The 22,417-nt window shown below is 49.5% G+C and overlaps 1 protein-coding gene across 1 annotated transcript in view; it reads left to right on the plus strand.

Moving 5' to 3' along the window:
* gnav1 (guanine nucleotide binding protein (G protein) alpha v1) overlaps positions 1-14,008 on the plus strand; it is a 111,236-nt gene extending 97,228 nt beyond the window's left edge. The window contains exons 6-9 of the mRNA XM_073026318.1: positions 3,465-3,594; positions 7,424-7,495; positions 9,010-9,097; positions 13,142-14,008. Coding sequence (XP_072882419.1) covers positions 3,465-3,594; positions 7,424-7,495; positions 9,010-9,097; positions 13,142-13,332 — 481 coding nt within the window. The 3' untranslated portion in view covers positions 13,333-14,008. The remainder of the gene's footprint in view (positions 1-3,464; positions 3,595-7,423; positions 7,496-9,009; positions 9,098-13,141) is intronic.
* The last annotated feature ends 8,409 nt before the right edge of the window (positions 14,009-22,417 follow it).

The following is a 22,417-nucleotide window of genomic DNA, read 5'->3' on the forward strand; positions in this document are numbered from 1 at the left end:
ACTCACTTATGTCATGATTTTGTTTTTGTGGCAGCAGTACAGTGCAATACATAAAATTCCTACAGTACTGTGGGCAAGAGTTGTACGCACCCTAGAATGTGTCTAAGACTTCTGCACAGGACGTGGCTTATTGTAATTTATAGCTTTTTATGTATTGTGTTGTACTGGTGCCTCACTTGGCCGGCCATGGTTGGCGGTTCATCTAGGAGAAGGAAAACTGATCTCCTCCCTCCATTGCCTTGTGGCTGTACCCACTCGTGGGAAAGGCATCGAGAGTGAACCCCGAGCGAAAATCCAGAGCTGGAGTCCTCCCTACGTTGAGCTCAATGCTGACGGGCAACTCCTGCTTGGCTGCCAGTGCCGAACTGTATCGGTCTCTGCCGTTCCTTTGGATTCATCGGCTTCGTGGAAAGGGGGTTGCATACTACATGGGCCACAGCTGGCCCTCCGTATCGTACTTATCATTTGAGGAAGCAGGGCCTTGGACAGAAACAGGGACTACAGAAGGACTTCGACGGATTAGGAGGATTGGCAGATGGAATGCAGTGTCAGGGAGTGTCACGCAAGCATGGGGAGAAAATTCAAAAATCCAAGATGCAGAGGAACTTGGGGGTCCTCGTGCGGGTTGAGTCAGTGGTGAAGAACGCAAATGCAATGTTAGCATTCACTTTGAGAGGACTAGAATATGAAATAAGGATATAATGCTGAGGGTTTATAAGGCACTGGTGAGGCCTTATTGTGAGCAGTTTTGGGCCCCTTATCTGAGAAGGGATGTGCTGACATTGGAGAGGGTTCAGAGGAGGTTCATGAGAATAATTCCAGGGGCGAAAGGCTTATCATATGAAGACACAGCTTCAGAATAGAGAGATGGGCATTTAGAACGGAGATGAGGAATTTGTTTCGCCAGACAATGGTGAATCTGTGGAATTTGTTGCCACAGGTAGCTATGGAGGCCAAGACTTTATGTATATTTAAGGCAGAAGTTTATAGATGCTTGCTAAGGCAGGGCATGAAAGGTTATGGGGAGTTGGCAGGAGAATGGGGTTGAGAGGGAAATGGGTCAGCCATGATTAAATGGCGGAGCAGGCTCTGGGCCGAACGGCCTGATTCTGGTATTACCCTGGCTCGCGTATCGTGTAGTCAGCTGGGATGCAAACCCTGTGGAGGGCTGCCGCAAAATCAACAGATTTCACAACATGTCAAAAAAAAAATTCGACAATTATAGAGAATAAAGAAACTTAAAAAATAATGTTGGAGATTAAAGTATGGATCTGGAATAAAGTGTGTAGAAAGAATCCGAATCAGGTTTAGCATCACCAGTTCACGTTGTGAAATTTGTTAACTTTGTGGCTGCAGTACAAGGCAATACGTGATACTATAGGGGGAGAAAACAGAATCACAGTAAGTACATAACAGTATATATTAAATAGTTAAATAAGTAGTGCAAAAACAGAAATAAAACAAAAGTAGGTAGTGTCCAAGGGTTCAATGTCCATTTAGGAATCGGATAGCAGAGGGGAAGAAGCTGTTCCTGAATCACTGCGTGTGTGCCTTCAAGCTACCTGATGGTAAGAGTAAGAAAAGGGCATGTCCTCGGTGATGGGGGTCCTCAATAATGGATGTTGCTTTTTCAGGCATCACCTCTTGAAGATGTCCTGGACTGTGCAGAGGTTCATGCCCATGATGGAGCTGACTAATTTTACAACTTTCTGCAGCCTACTTCGATTGTGTTCGGTAGCCACACCGTACTAGATGGTGATGCAGCCAGGCTGAAGTGCTCTCTCCAGTACATCTGTAGAAGTTTTTGAGTGATTTAGGTGACAAAACAAATCTTCTCAAACTGCCGCTACATCAATATGTTGGGACCACATTAGGTCCTCAAAGACACTGACACTCAGGATCTTGAAATTGCTCACTCTCTCCGCCTCTGAGGAGTGGTTTGTGTTCCCTCATCTTACTCTCTGAAATCCACAGTCAGCTCTTTGGTCTTGATGACGTTGAGTGCCGTGTTGTTGCTATGACACCATTCCACTAGCTGGTACCCCTAGCTCCTGTACACCCTCTCGTCTCCATCTGAGAGTCTACCAACAATGGTTGTGTCATCAACAAATTTATAGATGGAGTGGCTGATCTGCCACTGCCAATGTCATCGTTCTACATGAGCTTTCTACCATTCTTTCACTTGTTGAATTATCACCCAAATAAGACCATAAGATATAGAAGCAGAAGTAGGCCATTCAGCCCATCGAGTCTCCTCTGCCATTCAATCATGGGCTGATCCAATTCTTCCAGTCATCCCCACTCCCCTGCCTTCTCCCCATACCCTTTGATGCCCCGGCTAATCAAGAACCTATCTATCTCTGCCTTAAATACACCCAATGACTTGGCCTCCACAGCCGCTCATGGCAACAAATTCCACAGATTTACCACCCTCTGACTAAAGTAATTACTCCGCATCTCTGTTCTAAATGGATGTCCTTCAATCCTGAAGTCGTGCCCTCTTGTCCTAGACTCCCCTACCATGGGAAATAACTTTGCCATTTCTAATCTGTTCAGGCCTTTTAACATTCGGAATGTTTCTGTGAGATCCCCCCCCATTCTCCTGAACTCCAGGGAATACAGCCCAAGAGCTGCCAGACGCTCCTCATATGGTAACCCTTTCATTCCCGGAATCATTCTCGTGAATCTTCTCTGAACCCTCTCCAATGTCAGTATATCCTTTCTGAGATAAGAAGCCAAAAAAGCACACAAACTCGAAGTGTGGTCTCACGTGTGCCTTATAAAACCTCAATTTCACCTCCCTGCACTTATATTCTATACCTCTAGAACTGAATGCTAATATTGCATTTGCCTTCTTCACCACTGACTCAGCCTGGAGGTTAACCTTAAGGGTAACTTGCACAAGGACTCCCAAGCCCCTTTGCATCTCTGCATTTTGAATTCTCTCTCCACCTAAATGATAGTCTGCCCGTAACACTACCCATGATTAAGCTAATGCCACATAGACTGTATCAAGTCCTTAATGAAAGCCATGAAGCATTTCATTTGAATTACTGGAAGCGTTTAAGTTACTGTCTGTAAGTTGGGCCATTCATAACCTGACAATGAGAGTGCGCTGTGGGAGCTGTCTGGAGATGGAGATTAGTTGAGTTATTGGGAACGAAAGAGCACACAGAAAGGTGGTGTGTGCACCAGTAAAACTTGTCAGGAGTTGACAGGAACAAGCTGAATTTCTTTAGCTGCCTGAGGAAGTAGGAGACGTTAGTGAGCTTCCTTGGTCCATGGCGTCAACATGGTTGGATCAGGACGGGATGTTCACACCTAAAACTTAAAACTTCTTGTAAAGTTTTATCGCCCCGTGTGATCGCTCCCCCAAGGCTGCGTGGGGTGGTGACCTCTGACCCAGGGAGCGCCCTTTCTCCAGGGATGGGGCAGTAACCGCTCTTTGTCCTTCTGGATTCCAGGCTGTACGACGTTGGCGGACAGCGGACGGAGCGGAGGAAGTGGATCAGCTGCTTCGAGGACGTGAGGGCGGTGCTCTTTGTGGCGGCCTTGAGCGGATACGACATGTCGCTGCTGGAGGAGCCGTCCGTGGTAATGTCCTTTGTCAGGAATCTGCCTGTAGCCTAGTTCAAAGTGAACTTACTGTACGTATTCTACTGTGCAAAAGACTTAGGCACTTATGTATGGTTAGGGTGCGTAAGACTTTTGCACGGTACTTTAGTAATTTTATGTATTGCACTGTACTGCTGCCGCAAAATCATCAACTTTCACGACGTATGTGAGTGATGATAAACCTGATTCTGATATGGGTCTCTATTGTGGACTGAGAGTGGGAAGGGGGGCAGGGAGAGGGGAATCATGGTTGGGAAAAGGGGAGAAGGGAAGGAGCGGGAAGCACCAGAGAGACATTCTGTAATGATCAAGAAACCAATTGTCTGGCATCAAATGACCTTGCCCGGCGTCTCAGGGCTGGGTGCGTCTGCACGTGCACTTGAGCTTTTCTGATTGTTTCCTCCCCCGTTCAGTCTGTTCACTGGGGTTCAGTCTCTTCCCGCCCCATCCCAGTGCCTAGCTTCTGTCCCTCTGGCCTGGGGAGGCCCATCTCCCCTTATCTGTCCGTTCTATCATAGAGTCACTCTGCTCAGAAGCAGGCCAAAAGACTATACAGCTCTGTGTATTAGAGTAGTTCAGCTCCATGAGTGAATGCCCACTTCCTGCACAGACGGAATCAGTACGCACGAGGAACTCAGCAGGTCGGGCAGCGTCTGGAAAAGCCCAAACAGTCGACCTTTCGGGCCGAGAACCTTCTTCAGAACTGGAAAGGAAGGGGAATGACGCCAGAACAGGTGGGAGGAAGGAGGCGATAGGGGAAGCCAGGTGGGTGGGAAAAATTAAAGGGCCAGAGACGAAAGAACCTGATAGGAGAGGAGAGTGGACCTTAGGAGAAAGGGAAGGATGAGGGGCACCCGGCAGAGGGGAAGAAGAAGTAAGAGGCCAGCGTGGGGATTAGAAGAAGGGGGAGGGAAATGAATCACCGGAAGGAGAATTCGATGTTCATGACATCGGTTTGGAGGCTGAACAGGCAGGATATGAGGTATTGCTTCTCCACACTGAGAGTGGCCCCATCGTGGCAGAAGAGGAAACCGGGCACCGACGTGTCGGGATGGGAATGGGGCTGGGAATTAGGATTACTCTTTCCGGTCGGCATATGTTGGGTGGTTGCTTTGCAAATAGCTTCCGTTCAGATTGCAGGGGCAGCCCTGAATTTCCAGTCGCCTTTCGCTTTAATTCTGCAGCTCACTCCCGCTCCGACCTGTGGCTTAGACCTCCCGCACGTTCAACACCTTGTCGTCCGACTGGACCGCGGGCACCTGCACGTAGGGGGTCTGCAAGGTGCCCGCGGGTGACAGCTGTTATCGGAAAGAGGAGCTTTTGAAAAAGGGTGAAAGTTAGTGCGGAGGAGCAACGCCTCATATTCTGTCTGGGTAGCCTCCAACCTGATGGCATGAACATCGATAACTCTAACTTCTGGTGTTTTCTCCCCCTCCCCCTCCTCTCTTTTTCCATTCCCCATTCTGACTCCCCTCTTACATAGAAAACCTACAGCACAATACAGGCCCTTCGGCCCACAAATTTGTGCCGAACACGTCCCTACCTCAGAAAACACTAGGCTTACCCATAGCCCTCTATTATTCTAAGCTCCACGTACCTATCCAAATGTCACTTAAAAGCTTCTTCAGCTATCCATCACCTCCCTGTGGTGCCCCTCCTTTCCCTTTCTCCCATGATCGATTGTCCTCTCCAATCAGATTCCATCTTCTTCAGCCCTTTACCTTTCCCACCTATCCCCTCCCAGCTTCTTACTTCACCCACCCACCCGCCCCTCCCGAGCTTCCCCCTCACCTGCCAGCTTGTCCTCCTTCCCCTCCCTCCAACTTACTCTGTTACCTTCCCCCTCCCTTTCCAGTCCTGGTGAAGGGTTTTGGCCCAAAACATCGACTGTTTATTCCTTTCCACAGCGTTCCTCTGACATTTTGTGTGCGTGTTTTAGCCAGAGGATGTACTGTTTTCTTTAGATGCATAGTGATGTAGTGGAGGAACATTGAAACCTGCAGGGTTTGATATCAAATCGAACTCTTTCTGCTATGTGCTCCCTTTCTTCCTGCAATTATGGCTGTACCTAAATGTGCTGTTTTAAATTTTTGTCCCACCTTATCACAAGCTTTCCCCATCCCCCCCCGTACTCTCCTCCTGCCCAATTTAAACGTCCATTTCCAATGAGAAGTCCCCAGTCGCTGACTGTTCGTCTCTGCGCTGAGGCTGTCTGATTTCCCAAAGCCTTCCAGTCCTCCTCGCCGTCACATTTCAGCTCCCACCTGTCCGCCCCTTCCTGCAGCTCTTTGTAATCAACTTCAATACACCTCGCTGTTCACTACTCCTCCCAGCTTTGTGTCATCGTTGAATCATTAGAAGATTCACGACGCTGAAAGGAGGCTGCTCGGCCCATCGTTTCCTGTGCTGGTGAAGAGTGAGCTCTCTGTCTAATCCCACCTTTCCCAGCTCTGGCTGCGTAGCTGTATTTAAACACTCCCTTATAGCCTAGCGGTTAGTACAACACTTTACAGAGCCAGTTGCAAAGCTCGGGGTTCGATTCCCACCTCTGTCCATAAGGAGTTTGTACATTCTCCCTGTGACCGCGTGGGTTTCCTCCCATAGTCCAAAGATGTACAAGTTAGGGTCCATGGGTTGAGGGTATGCTCTGTTGACACCGGAAGCTAGTGACACTTACGGACAGTCCCCAGCAAAATCCTCACTGAATTGATTTGATTTGACACAAACAATGCATTTTCATGTATGGTCACGTGACTAATAAAGTTACTCTTTATGACATGTGGCCATTCAGCCCATCTGGTCTGTGCTAGCTTACCTGCTGTTTTCCTTATAACCCTGCAGGTCACGGCTGGTTGCCCTGCTTAAACGTGAAGAGGGTTTGCTGCTCCTTCGAGCAGTGAGTTCCAGGGCCCCTGGGTAGAAATATTTTACCTTGCCTTCCCTCTGTTGCTTCTGACAATTACTCTGCCCCTGCTTTTTGGCATTGCTGGTACAAGGGTGGTGGGGTGGAGATACGGCCCTACCAAAGGAGGGGTAAGGCATTCCTTCCCTCTGCGAGCCTGCAGGCCCCCCCCGGGCAAGGTGTAGTATCTACATAGCCCCCCCCCCCCCACCCCGATCAGGGTCATGTGAAGCCAGGGGAGCAGGTAGTGGATGGTCGTACGAGCAGCTGGTGCATATCACAAGTCCTGGTTATGCGACCACTGACGCCAGGCAGATAATCTCCGGAGAGTATTGATAATGGCTGGGGGTCACCCGTCTTGTAAAGACACTGCCCAGAAGAAGTCAAAGGCAAACCACTTCTGTAGAAAAATTTGCCAAGAACAATCATGGTCATGAGACCATGATCACCCACTTCATACGACACGGCACATAATGATGATGGTGATATAATGGTTGTACAGGAAGCAGGTCCCTCACCTTCATTCACAGCATGTAGGAGGGTAGGATTTGAACAGAGTTCCCAGCCCTTTTTTATGCCATGGACCCCTCCCATTAACCAAGGGTGTGTGGACCCCAGGTAGGGAGCCCCTAGATTAGAATACTCTTAGTGTAGGTTGAAAGACTGGCATGATGACATGGGCTGAAGGGCTTGTACTGTGCTCAGCTCTCTTTCTAATTTCAGAATACTCTTTCAGAACTAAAAGCTGTCTCTATTATTTGGATACAATTAGGTGTATTTCTGAAGCCATTTCCACGGCTCACTGTGAACTCCAGGCAGGACTCTGTGGCTGCCTGAGTTCAGGTGACACTCCAGTGATGTGACTCTAACCCCTCTCTCTCTTTCTCCACCTTCCCTCCAATCCAGAACCGGCTGCAGGAGAGTCTGAGGCTCTTTTCCTCCATCTGCAATAACATCTTCTTCAGGAACACCTCCATGGTAGGTCACCTTCTTGAGAAATTAGTCACGTCCAAGCAAATAACTCGAGATCTAAAAGTGAAAAGAGGACAACGTGGAAACGCTCAGCAGGCCAGGCAGCACCTGCGGAGAGAGGAACTGTGGGCAACCTTTCATTGAGGAAAGGGGAGTGGGTGAATGGGTGAGATTGCTCTCGTGAGCTGTGGGTGCCACAGTACTGTAGCGGCTAACGTAGCGCTTTACAGCACCAGCGAACTGGGTTCAGTTCCCACCGTTCTCTGTAAGGAGTTTGTATGTTCTCCCTGTGACCGCGTGGGTTTCCTCCGGGTGCCCCGGACTCCCCCCACTTTCCAAAGACGTACGGTTAGGGTTTAGGATAGTACGTTGCGAAGAGTGAATATGTGAGTGAAGACAAACCTGGTTCTGATATGAGTCCCAGTGTGTGGACTAAGAGTGGGAAGGGGGACAGGGAGAGGGGAATCATGGTTGGGAAAAAGGGAAGGGGAGGGTCCTGCTGATGGTCTTACTGCACCCCTTATTCAACAAGTTCCTGTAACCCTCCACCAAGGATAATGACTGCAGAATTTTACTTACTTAATTGGCGAGGAGGTTACCGAAAGAATTGCGAAGTCTCTGCGTACCAGCATAGACGCAATGGGCTCCTGTGCCGTAAGGAAGTCCAGAGAAGAGTTGAGTCTGTCAGGTGAAAGGGGCAGGGATCTGGCGAGAGGGTGGGTTTGCTGGGAGGCGAGAGAACTCGGCGCTGTGGGGCTGCTGAGAACCGAGTAGGTGGATGTGCCCTCTCGGTGGAGATGGACTCAGGGATTACTGAGCCCTGGGAAGGGCGAGTTGTGGGACCATCAGGGGGACAAGTTAGGGGAGAATTCGAAGGTGGCAACCGTGGTCTGAATAGAGAACAGTAAGCGAGGGCCGGTAAGTTCCGGAAAACAGGGAGGTGGGGAGAAACGAGACGAGCAGGTTTTGAAAAGCGCTGGTTGCCTTGGCAAAGTCTCCCCCATGCCCGGGGAATTATTCTGAAACCTCCTCTCATAAGGAAAGTTATTTTAAGCCTGTCCACCTCTGACCTCTAATTATTTCAGTTCTGCTCATTACCAGCGCTATCGGACATTTGTAATTAAAAAGCAAAAAATAACTGGTGACAAACGGTCAGCTCTGTCATGCTTGACAATTCTACTTAACGTTATTGTCCACAATAGATTCATTTAGTAGGTTTATTTTGTTCCCTAATATGGTTTGCTTACTGACACTGCTGGGGTCAGCCTGTTACAACCCCCATGTTGTACGTTGGAGAGCCACGACTCTATCAGAGGGGCCCTCGCACCCCCGTTCTCTAGCTAACAAGTCATGTCAGTGAAGTACTGAATTATTCATGATAAAATTCCAGAACATTAAACCACAAAACTCAGTTCAGTGTGGAATGTGGAATTTAGGGACTGGGATTAATTTAATTCTTAATATTATTTGAGGTATCAGAGGCTAACGTGTTCGCTTTTATAATGAAATGCTTTGTTTAGATTTTGTTCCTGAATAAGATTGATTTGTTTCAAGAGAAGATTCTGCACTCGGAGAGACACCTGCGACTGTATTTCACACAATACAGAGGTGCGTGGCAATCCCTCCCTCTCGGTCTCTTTTTATCTCTCTATTGATCTCTCTCTTTCTCTCCCTCCCTCCCACTCTCTTTCTCTCTCTCTCTCCCTCCCCCATACCCCCTCATTCACTATCTTTCCCTCTTTCACTGTCTTTTTCTCTTTCATTCTCTCTCCCCTTTTGTATCTTTCTTTCTTTCTCTCTCTCCCTCACTTTCCCTCCAACCGCTCCCTCCCCCCTCCCCACCCCCATCCCTTTCTCCCTTTCCCTTCCTCTCCCTCTTCCTTCCCCTCCCCCTCTCTCCCTCCCCTCTCCCTTCCACCTCCCTCCCCTCTCCCTTCCCCCTTCCCCTTCTCTCTCTCCCCTTCCTTTTCTATCCATTCACCTGATGAAGGCTCTCGGCCTGAATCATAAATTCCTCTCCGTTGATGCTGCCTGACCTGCTGAGCTCCTCCTGCATTTCGTGTGTTGTACTCTGGATTTACAGCATCTGCAGAATCTCTTGTGTTTGAGATAACCTCGTTGCACGAGGCAGCGCCAGGGATAGGTAATAAAATCGCAGTACAAACACGTCGGACATTACAGAGGAAGTGTAATGCGGGCAGACATCACCAGCTAGATTATGAGGTCGGAGTCCATCGTATGGTAGAGGTGTTGAGGAGAACAAAATGAGGCTCAGGTAGGAAAGGGTGCTTGCTGTTCAGCATGGGCTCAGTGGTAGAATCAACTCTATGATTCTAGCACAGAGATCTGAGGGTTGAAGAGTTTGCTGAAATAATGAGAAACAAGTCCACGGGATGGTTTAGAAAAGCAATCTCCACATTCTCCTCACTTTGTAGCTGAAAACATCGAAACCCACATTGAGACCAGCAGGGCAGCACAGCCAGCTTGCTGGGAAAGAGTATAAAAAGCATTGATAATGGATTTTGATTGAAAACGGCCAAATATTTTCTGTAATTCTCCGCTCTGTCTCCTCGGTGGGTTGACGGCAGTATCGGTTCAGCGAGCTCACCTGCTTTACTGCCACCCCCGGCTGTGTAATCCAATCAGTCCAATTGGCCAGCGCTGCGCGGGCAGGGTTGGCATTCTCCTTCAATTGCACTGGCATTGCTGTAGCACCTGCCACAGTCTGGGGCATCCTCGAGCATTCTGTGGCCAGTTCTTCCACATTGCACATTCAGACAGAGACGTAACGTAAAGATTTTTACTCCTCGTGTATGTGAAGGATGTAAGTAATAAAGTCAATTCAGTTCAAGTGAACCCTCGCAGGCCTAGTTTACTCAGTCAGCAAGGATTCAATAACCACTTTGTTTGTTCATTAAGTGCCAAGTTGTATGACGTGGGTGATCGTGGTCTTTCCATGACCGTGATTGTTCTTGGCAAATTTTTCTACAGGACTGGTTTGCCATTGCCTTCTTCTGGGCAGAGTCTTTACAAGACGGGTGACCCCAGCCAGTATCAATACTCTTCAGAGACTGTCTGCCTGGCGTCAGTGGTCACATAACCAGGACTTGTGATCTGCACCGGCTGCTCGTACGACCATCCACCACCTGCCCCCGTGGCTTCATGTGGCCCTGATCGGAGGGTAAATAGGTGCTACCCCTTTCCCAGTGGTGACCTGCAGGCTAGTGGAGGGAAGGAGTGCCTTACTCCTCCTTTTGTAGAGACACACCTCCACCCCGAGACTCAATAACCACTTACTGATTATAAATTTCCCTATCCCACTGTGTAGAGATTTTACAGGGGCGTCACCCGTTAAGGCCGTGCTTCTGTGGTGGGAGGCACTTCAACCCCTGACGTACAAACACAGAGCACTACAGCACAGTACAGGCCTTTCGACCTGCAATATTGTGCCGACTACATAACCTACTCTAGATCAATCCAACCCGTCCCTCCCACATGGCTCTCCATTTGTCTGTCATCCATGTATGTAAGAGCTTTTTAAATATCCCTAATGCTTCGCCCTCTACCACCACCCCTGGCAGGGTCTACTTTGTACCCACCACTCTGTGTGAAAAGATCTACCCCTGACATGCTCCCTAAACTTTTCTCAAAGCACCCGAGGTTAAGCCCCCTTCCGCCCTGGGAAGATGTCTCTGGCTATCCACTGGATCCATGCCTCCTGAGTGCCTCGCCCATCCAGCCGCAGACGATAAGCTGCCGGGCAGCGAGTTCGCGTAGCAGTCAGCGCCAACGCTTTCCAGCGCCGGAAATCCAGGTTCAATTCCCGCCACTGTCTCTGAAGAGTTCCTTCCGTTCTCCCCGTGACCGCGTATGGGGTTCCTTCGGGTGCTCCGGTTTCCCCCCCACTCTCCGCCTGGTTAGCGAGGTCTGACGCCGAAAGCGCTTGTGGGCTGCCCCCAGCACCCCCTCGGACCGTGCCGGTCACTGACACAAACATCGCATTTCGCTGTGTGTTCCGATGTTTTGTCGTGCATGTGGCAAATAGCGCTAATCTTTACAATCTCTTTGAATCTTTTAACAAAAAAAAAACCTCTTCCCCCAAATTCGTCACAGTCTGTCCTCAGCCCTTTAGCTAATACACCCACTTACTGCGAGCTGTTTCAGACAGATCATCCCCTCACCCAGAGGGCAGGTGTTTGCTACCCCTCGTGGCCCGCGTCCCCCTTCACCCTCCAGCTCATGTCCTGGTGCAGAGGGTCTCCGAGACCCACCATCACTTGCCAGAACCTCCTCCATTTTAAATGATTGCCCCTTCCCTGGTTATCTGTGCCCCCTTGTACAAAACTCTCCCACTGGTGGCAGTACCTCAGTAGCAGCTTCTCTACCCAAGGAAGAGAAAATCTGCAGATGCTGGACGTCCGAGCAACGCACACGAGATGCTGGAGGAACTCAGCAGGCCAGGCAGCATCCTTGGAAAGTCCATGGTACAGTCGATGTTTCGGGCCGAGACCCTTCACCAGGATGGTCTTTCCCCTTGGGTATTGGTTGTTGGGTTATATCATCACGTGTATCGAGATACAGTGGGAAGTTGGGCTTGCGTGCTGTTCATACAGGTGTAGACAGGAGCACGTGCACTGCACCCCACCCCTTCGCCGGTCAACGTATTGTTGATGTGGAGGGTAAGGTTGCCATGACACCATGTCACATGACTCTCTATCTCCTCCCTGTAGTCTGATTCATCGTTATTTGAGATACGGCCCACTACGGTGTCTCAGAGTGACTTGGAGCGTGAGGACTTTGCGACAAGCGCAGCCAGTGGGGGTTAGAGACACTGGCGTGGGAGGGGAGGTTTCAAGAACGATCATTTGGCCAAGTCTGTAGACTTTGTTAAACACCCTCACCTATGGGTGATGCCAGTGCAGAGCCTCCCAGGCTCCCAATACTGGCCAGTTATTATTTAGAAAAGCAGGCCATTCAGCCCATCATACATACTGGTGCGATAGTCTCCCTCTTCACATCACACAACATATCCATTTTTGCAGAATGCGCTGGCTGCTGCTCATCGCCCAAAGCCACTTCTCTCCCCTGGCCAGGAGTTAGCAGAAAGCAGGCTGTTCAGCCCACCTCCTCCGTGCTGACCAAGCCGCCTCACTGCACTCGTCCTACTTGCTTGCGGCAACACAGCGGGTGAGGCAGCGTCGCTGGAAGGAAGTGGGCAACGTTTAGGGTTGAGGCCTTTCATTTGTCTCAACCCTAAAGGTCAACTGTCCATCTCCCTCTGTAGATGCCCCCTGGCCTGCAGAGCCCCCCCAGCTCCAGGTTCCAGCATCCTGTGTCCCCGTTGTCCCAGTGTTTGGCCCCTGGCACTCTACACCTCTCCTATCCACCTACCTGTACGTGTGGCCCGTCCACACCAGGCTGGCCCCTGGTGTTGTCAGATGGCCAGTACCTGCAGTGTTGTGAAGTGACCGGGCCTAGCAGTGGCCCTGGTTTCTGCCGCACCAGTCTTCCCAACCTGGGGTCCGTATTGGTCCGTGGCAAAGGTTGGGAACCCCTGGTCTGAAACTTTCCCCTCCTGGGTTTGGGTCAGTGGGGGAAGTGGAAGTCTAGATTGGCTGCCAGTGACTGGTTTTATTCCTGCCTCCCACCCAGGTGCCAACTGCGACGTGGATTCAGCTGCCCGGTACATCGCCAATCAGTTCCTGTTGCTGAACCGGAACCCGGCCAAGCTGGTGTACCACCACTTCACCACGGCCACCGACACCTCCAACATCCAGGTGGTCTTCCAGGTCGTGATCGACACCATCGTGAAGGAGAACCTGGAAGCCGTCTCCCTGCTTTGATCCACAGGCTGGGGTGCGGGGTGGCCAAGAGGGCGGTGACCCCCCCACTGTCCTCCCCCCACCGGCACCACCGGACAAGGCAGGAGGTCAGAGGCCCCACCGTGAGAACGGTTCACAGGACACACCGTGGAAAAGCCGTGGAGGAGAGACAGCGGGGCTTCAGTTACACTCCCACAGCTATGAAGGATATTTAAAACCTGCACCCTCCCTCCGGGGAGGAGGCCCTGAGGCCTCGGTCCAGTCCCGGGGAAGTGAATACATTTTTAAATCCCTCCGTCGGCACCATTTCTGCTTCCAGCCCCCGAGGATCGGGGCAGGGATGCAAGATGCCAAGAGGGGAGGGCCCCTCGACTTTTTTGCAGGTTAACAGACCCAGATTCAGCCTGAGAGTAAAACGGACCCACCCACCAGGTCGCCGCACGAGAACCGGGCTTCTCTGGTCTGTACAAGCCCGGGGCCCGCCGATCCTGCTCGGGTGCAGCTGTCTCTCCATCCCCGCCTCTCCTGGCTTCTGCGGGCTGTAGATGGTTTTCTTCTTTAAAAAGAAAGCGGTTTTGTTTAAAAAATTTTTGATGAAGCTTTTGCATTTTGATGCGTTTTGTTGCCTTGATGTTCCTTAATGAGAAAGAAGTTGCACTGGTTCCGCGTTGGGAATAAAGCACAGTTGAAAGCCCCAGTGTCCTGTCCACATCCTGCTGTTGAATAGTAAAGGAATGGATAGCGCCGTAGCGTAGCGGTTAGCACGAGGCCTTATGGCGCCAGCGGCCGGAATCCAATTCCGACTGCTGGAAAGGAGTTCCCACAATCTCCTCGAGACCACGTGGGTTTCATCCCACATTCCAAAGCCATACAGGTTAGTAAGTTAATTGGTCAGCACGGGCTTGTGGGCAGAAGGGCCTATTACCGAGCTGTAACGCTAAATTAAATAAAACACCTGAACATTCATCATACAAACCTGTCATACCTGGGAAAGAAAAAAAAGTCTTGTTTCTGACTATTCTGGAAAGATCAGGTTTGAAATCCTTTTGTTCCAAAAATCTTCTGTTTTCAGTACAGTAGCATAACACCATTGCTGTGCCAGCAATCACGGATCAGGGCTCTATCCCCACCGCTGTCTGGAAAAAGTGCGTACTTTTTCCCCGTGTGGGTCTCCTCCCAAATTCCCAAGACGTAGGGCTTGAATAAACAGTTAATGCTTTGAGCCGAGACCCTTCGTCAGGACTGGAAAGGAGGCAGAATAAGGAGGTGCGGAAGGAGAGTCGTCAATGTCGATCCGATCGGATGCCTCCAGACCATAGATTCCGCCATCTCCTACTCTGGTTCCGACATCAGACGGAGAATTCCCCGCGGCCTCCAGCTCCACCTTCACCTTCAGGCCAAGAGCTTTCTCATTGGTGCTGGGCCCTCAGGCGCCCCTTCCCCAACCTCTCAGGTGCTCAGAGCCACCATCTTCCTCCTTCCATGAGCACGCCAACCCTCCCCAACTCTCTTACCCCAGCACTATTCCCTCCTGTATCTTCACCATTCCCTCTGACCCTTCTCTCTCTGAGGTGAAATGTCCTGTCCTCAGCAAGGGCCTTACTTTTGTCTCCCTTTAACTGCACCTTAGTGACTTCTGCACTCTCCACGACACCGGGCTCTTCATCTGTCACCTCCATCTCTGAGCACACTCCTTTGGCAAGTTTTCCCCATCCACACTGATGACCCCTTTCTCCGGCCTCCAATTGTCCTCTTCTTGGACACCCTGCTTTGGTCTTCTGCCTGCTCTGGATCTTTTCATCTCTAATTGATGACCAGACGTCAACCGGCTAGACCTCCTCACTCCTCTCTCCTCTTGAAAACTTAACCCTGCAATCGCACTGCCCTCCGCTCTCTCTGCACCAATCCCAACTTTACCGTCAAACCCACAGACAAAGGGGGTGACATTGCAGTGTGACGGACTGAGCTTGGTGAGGCCAGGCGACAACTCTCAGACACCTCCTCTTACTGCTTGCAAAGGACCGTCAGGCCACAGCATCGTAAACTCAAGAGACTATTTAGAGATACAGCACCAGCTGGCTCTTGCAGCCCTTCGAGGTGGCTGCCCAGCAACCTCCAACAACCCCGATTTAACCCTAACCATATCATGGGACAACTCACAATGACCAGTTAATCCACCGGGTACGTCTTTGGACTGTGGGAGGAAAGCAGAGCACCCGGAGGAAAACCCATGCATTCCACGAGGGAGGACATACAGAGGGCACCGGGATTGAACTGCAAACTCTGATGCCCCGAGCTGTAATAGCGTCACGCCACCGTGGGGTCCGTAGTTCTGCCTCCTGTCCAAGATCACAGACCTGACTGTCCGGGTAGACACATTGTCTCGGCCTGCTCCTGCCCCACTGAACTCACATCCCCGTACCATGACTCCATTTTATCCCTTCCCACGTGCATCCGCGACACTTCCCATGCTCTCGATCTCCTCAACCGCTTTCAATTCCCTGGCCCTGACCGCCTCATTTTCACCGTGGATGTCCAGTCCCTACACGCGTCTATCACCCATCAAGAAGGCCTTAAAGCCCTCCTTTCTCAACAAAAAGACCCAACCAGTTCCCCTCTGTCAGGCAGAACTGGTCCTCACCCTCAACAATTTCTCTTCTGGCTCCTCCCACTTTCTCCAAACTCAAGGAGTAGCCGTGGGCCCCGGCTAAGCCTGCCTCTTGGTTGGCTATGTGGAACAGTCCATGTTCCAAGCCTTCCCTGGCAATGCTCCTCAGCTCCTCCTTCGCTGCATCAATTGCATCAACTTTGCCTCCAGCCCACTCTGACCTTAAACTCACTTGGTCTATTTCTGGCACCTCTCTCCCCTTTCTCGATCTCTCTGTCTCCACCTCTGACTTTCTACCGACTTTTATGAACCTACTGATTCCCATGGCTACCTGGACAATACCTCTTCCCACACTGTCTCTTGTAAAAATGCAGTTCCCTTTTCTCAGTTCGTTCACCTGCATTGCATCTGTTACCAGGGTGAAGCTTTCCTTTCCAGGCCACCAGAGATGTCCTCCTACAAAGAACGGGATTTCCCTTCCTCCACCGTTGATGCTGCCCTCACCCACACCTCCGTTCCCTGGATCTCCACACTCACCCCATCTTCCCACCACCTTACCAGGGATATAATTCCTCTTGTTCTCACTTACAACCCTATGAGCCTCGGCATCCAACACATCATTCTCCGCAACTTTCGCCATCTTCAACGGGACCCTACCCCCAAACGCACATTTACCTCTATTCCACTATCTGTTTTCTGCAGGGAACACTTCCTCTGTGATTCACGGGTCCATTCATCCCTCCCCACTCATCTCCCTCCTGGCGCTTGCCCCTGCATGCAGCAGAAATGCTACCCCTCCCATTCACCACCTCCACTCAGGGCCCCAAGCCTTCCTTCCAGGTAAGGCAGCACTTCACCCATGAATCTTTTGGGATCATCTACAATATACAATGTTCCTAATGCGGCGGCCTCTGTATTTGTGGGACCCAACGTAGATCAGACAACCACTTTGTCAAACCCCTCTGTTCCATCCACAATAAGCAAAACTTGCCGGTGGCCAACCACTTTAATTCCTGTACTAACCCATGCTCCGATATGTCAGTCCATGGCCTCTTCTTGTGCCACAGGAGCAACACCTCATCCATCGAGGATTGTAGCCTCTGACCTGATTCAGGATTCAGATTTGATCAGTGTCATTTCCTGTACACAATTACAGGTTGAGTACCCCTTATCCAAAGTTCCAAAATCCGAAATCCAGGTTTTTTCAAGCACTGACGTGGAATTCCGCAAGGTGCTGGGAATGTCCCCAGGCGATGTGTAGGTCGGTCCACACCACAGGCAATTGATGAACAGATGTTAATGAAAAATAGACAAGCACTTCATGCCGTGAAAAATGAAGATCTCGATCATGTATTGAAAGAGTGGATTCATCAGCACAGTGAACATATGCCTCTTAGCAATATGCTGATCATGAAACGTGCAAAGATCTATCATGACAGACTGAAAATTGAAGGGAATTGTGAATATTCAGCAGGTTGGTTGTAGGAATTTAAGAAAAAGGCATGGCCTTAATTTTTTAAGATATTGAGAATTTTAAAGTTTAAACATCTGATCATGAAGCAGTAGAGAAATTTATTGATGAGTTTGTGAAGATTGTCGCTGATGAAAGTCTGACACCTGAACAAGTTTCCAATCCTGATTGTTTTATCATCATCGTTGTCGCTATGTGACATGAGCAATCATGATCCATGATTGCTCTTGGAAAATGTTTCGACCGGAGTGTTTTCCCATTGTCTTCTGGAGAATGACTTTACAAGACGGGTGACCGTCAATCCCTGGAGATCGTGGGTTTGTGCCTCTGGCGGACTCCAGGGCACAAGCTCGGGAAGAACTGGCTGTTGCCCTTACAGCGGGTTCCCCCTCTCCACGTCACTGATGTAGTCCAAGGGAAGGGCAAGTGCCGGTACGGTTTGGCACCAGTGTCGTTGCAGAGGCTGCCAGAGTGAAGTTGTAAGCAACATCGAACTGCCTTAGGGACCCCGGCTCCGGATTCCTTCCTCGGGGTTTACTCCCGAAGCCTTTCCCATGGGTGGGTGTGGCCGCAAGGCAGCGGGGGTTTAAAATCAGAGATTTCCTTCTCCTAGGTGGGCTGACGAGCCCCACTTACCCGAAGCAACTTGTTCTGAGGCCCCAATGGTCTGCCTTTACCCCTTCTCTTGTCAGTAGAGACGTTTCCACCGGGCCTAGCAGCTAAGCCACACGTGAAGGCCATTACCATTATCAGTACTGTTCAGAGACAGTCTGCCTGACGCCAGCGGCCACTTAACCAGAACTTGTGATGTGCACCACCTACTCGTACGACGAATGGCTTCACGTGAGCCTGATCGGGGGATTGGTGGGGAAGTTCAGCAGGTGCTACACCTTGCTCAAGGGTGACCTGCAGGCCAGTGGAGTGAAGGAGCGCTTTTTGCATCTCTCTTGACAGAGACGAATCTCCACCCAGCACTTTATATAAAACCATAAAGAAGTAAAATACAAATACAGTGTAAGTGGAGACTGAACGCCTGCAATTGTTCAACATCTGATTTAGATATTCTCCCGATGCCGAGTTTGTTACCCTGCATACATTATATATTCATTATATTCGCGATATGTAATACATTTCACTGAGAAGTACAGATGGGCGATGACGATCCCAATCTGTCCAAAGTCCAAAATCCGAAACTCTTCTGGGCCCAAGCATTTTGGATAAAGGGTACTCATCTTGGAGAGGGAGAATGAAATAATTGTTACTCTGGATCCCATGCCACAGAAAAACAACCATAAAAGTAAAGAACACTATAATAATAATAAATGCACAATAAATATAAATACATAAGCTAGCTTATGTACATAGATTGTATATCCATTAAGGTGACTAATAGGAAATAATAACAGTGGTGGAGTTAGTGGGTGGAGGTGGGAGGGTCAGGCTTACTGCTTACAGTTACTGTTCTGAGTCTGCTGGTCCTGGTGTGGATGCTACGTAGCCTCCTTCCTGATGGGAGTGGGACAAACAGTCCATGAGCAGTGTGGGTGGGATCCTTTATGGTGTTACTGGTCCTTTCCAGCACCTTTCTGTATTTGTGTCCTTGAAGGAGGGTAGGCTGGTGTCCGTGTTGCAGTATTGACTACCCAATGTAGAGCCCTCCTGTCCTCTGCTGCGCAGTCTCTGTACCAAGCAGTAATGCAGCTCGTCAGGGTGCTCTCTGTCACACGTCTGTAGAATGATGTGAGCATAGATGTGCAAATTCCAACTTCCTTCAGCCTCCTCAGAAAGTAGAGGCATTGGTGAGGTTTCCTGACCCTGTAGGATGTGCTCTGGGACCGTGAGAGGTTGCGTGTGATGTGCACTCTCAGGAGTTTGAAACTGCTCAGAGTTTCCATTGGTGTATTGCCGATGTAAGGGACATTGATTTCTCCAACTTCTGGTAGATTTTCCTTCCCATTCCCTCTTCAGTTCCCCACTATGGCTTCTCACCTCTTCTCCTCACCTGCCTATCATCTCCTCCTGATCCCCTCCTCCTCTCTCTCCCATGGTCCACTCACCTATCAGATTGCTTCTCTTCAGCTCTTTGCCTTTTCCACCTCTCACCTCCCAGCTTCTCAGATTATCACACCCACCTTTCCCCTCACCTGGCTGCACCTGTCACCTCCCAGCTCGGAGTCCTCTCCCTCCCCCACCACCCCTTCTTATTCTGCCATCTTCCCCCTTTACAGCCATGATGAAGGGTCTCCATCTGAAACATTGATTTTTTTTCATTCTTCATAGACGCTGCCTGTCCTGCTGAGTTCTTCCAGCATCTGCAGAATCTCTTGTGTTTATGATGAAATTGCCGCCTTCTCCAGCCCTTTGTCTTTTCACCTATCACCTTCCGACTTCCTGCTTCAGCTCGCTCCCCCACCTTCCTGGCTTCACCTATCACCTTCTAGCTTATTATTTCCCCCTCCCCCACCACCTTATTCCGACTTTTGCCCCGTCCGTTCCAGTCCTGGTGAAGGGTCATGACCCAAAACCTCGACTGTTTATTCCCCTCCTTACTTGCTGCCTAACTCTGCTATGGACAGTCCCAGTAGGTGGAGAGCTGGCCAAGAGCCTAGCAACCCCATCTCATAAAAAAACAGCTGCAGAAGCTCCAAAGATCTCATTCCTGGGAGAGGAAGGATCTTCAAAGGGCTACACGTGGGGACAACTTGAAAGAGTGGCCCAGGGCAGAGGACACCGGTGGGAAGCTGTCAGCAGCCTTTACCCCAGTGACGGTGATGGACATAAATACGTAGATATAGATGCTGCCTGTCCCGCTAGGTCCGTCCAGCACTTTGTGTGTGTTAGTCAGGATTTCCTGCATCTGCAGAATGAATGTGTCCCTCAAAGTCATTTTTGTTTTCTTCGCACCATGCTCTCTCATCCACCTCCTTCAGACGCAGCAGTGATTATCAATCATTCAATCCTCCTTCTCAAAGCTCAGTGGATCTCTCGTAAAATGTAGACTTTTGGATTCCAATTTATTTATCTCATGCACAGTGAAATGCACTGTTTTTGCTTCTGTGGGTGGAGATCAAGAGACCAGTGTGGGTGATCGGGATAACAGTGTGGGTGGAGATCGGGAGACCAGTGCGGGTGATCGGGGTAACTGGTGTGGATGGGGACCAGGAGACCAGTGTGGGTGGAGATTGGGGTAACTGTGGTGTGGAAGGGGACCAGGAGACCAGTGTGGGTGGAGATCGGGGTAACTGTGGTGTGGAAGGGGACCAGGAGACCAGTGTGGATAACTCAGATGATCATTGGTTGGAACAATACAAGACTGTGGAGAAATTCAGGAACAACGTCAAGCACATTAAAAGCCAAGTGTGAGTTTGTTCAATGTGTACCTCCTAAAAGAAGCAACATTTTAAAGTTGCTCCCCACCCCAATGTACTGTAAACCTCATACAGGTTTAAAAGATATTTAGACAGGTAAATTAGTTTATTATAGTCACGTGTGCCAAGAGACGGTGAAAGTCTTTGTTTGGCATGCCATCCATACAGACCATCTCATCACATCAGTGTATTAGACCATAAGTCATAGGAGCACGATTAGGCCATTCAGCCCATCAAGTTAATTCCATCATTTCATCATGGCTGATTTATTATCCCTCTCGATCCCAATCTCCTGCCTTCTCCCTGTAACCTTTGACACCCTGATTAATCCAGAACTATCAACCTTCACTTTAAATATATTCAAACATTTGGCCTTCACAGCAGTCTGTAGCATGAATTCCAAAGATTCACCACCCTGTAACTGAAGAAGTTCTTCCTCATCTCATTTTTAAATTGATGCCCTTCTATTCTGAGGCTGTGCCCTCTGGTCCTAGACTCTCCCACCACATCCACCCTACCTAGACCTTCCAATATTTGATAGTTTTCAATGAGTTCTCACCCCTCATTCTTCTAAATTCCAGCAAATACAGGCTCAAAGCCATCAAACACTCTTCATACATTAATTCTTTCATTCCCGGAATCATTCCCATGAACCACTGCTGGACCCTCTCCAATAACATAACATCTTTTCCTAGATAAGGGGCCCCAAACTGCTCACAATACCCCAAATGTGGTCTGGCCAGTAGCCTCGGCATTTCATCCCTGCTCTTATATTCACGTCCTCTTGAATATGAATGCTAACATTGCATTTGCCTTCCTCACCACCGACTCTACCTGCAAGTTAACCTTGCAGAAGGACAACCAAACTCCTTTGCCCATCTGAGTTTTGAATTTTCTGCCTGTTTAGAAAATAGTCTTCAGCCTTCACTCCTTCTACCAAAGTGCATGACTATACACTTCCCTGTATTCCATCTGCCTCTTCTTTGCCCATTTTCCCAGTCAATGTAAAGCCTCCTGCAGTCTCTCTACTTCCTCAATACTATCTGCCCTCGCACTTATCTTTGTATCATTTGTAAAATTGGCTACAAAGCCATCAATTCCATCATCTATCACCTACAACGTGAAAACAGTCCGTCCCAATACTGATCCCTGCGGAACACCACTAGTCATCAGAAGCCAACCAGATTAGGACCCCTTCATTCCCATTCTTTGCCTCCTGCTAATCAGCCAATCATCTATCCATACTAGTATCTATCCTGTAATTCCATGGGCCCTTATTTTCATTAGCAGCCTCATGAGTGGCACCTTGTCAAAGGCCTCCTGAAAATCCAAGTACACAACATCCACTGACTTTCTTTTGTCTAACCTGCCTGTTATTTCCTCAAAGAATTAAAACAGATTTGTCAGGCAAGATTTTCCCTTAAGGAAGCCGTGTCGCCTATGGCCTATTTTTTCATGATTCTCCAAGTGCCCCAAAACCTCATCCTTAATAATGGACTCCAATATCTTCTGAACTACTGAAGACAGGCTAACCAGCCTTTAGTTTTCTTTCTTCTGCCTCCCTCCCTTCTTAGAGAGTGGAGTGACATTTGCAATTTTCCACTCCTCTGGAACCGTTCCAGATTCTAGTAATTGTTGAAAGATCATTATTAATGCCTC

This window comes from Hemitrygon akajei, chromosome 22 (assembly GCF_048418815.1).
Source record: "Hemitrygon akajei chromosome 22, sHemAka1.3, whole genome shotgun sequence".
Lineage (NCBI taxonomy): Eukaryota > Metazoa > Chordata > Chondrichthyes > Myliobatiformes > Dasyatidae > Hemitrygon > Hemitrygon akajei.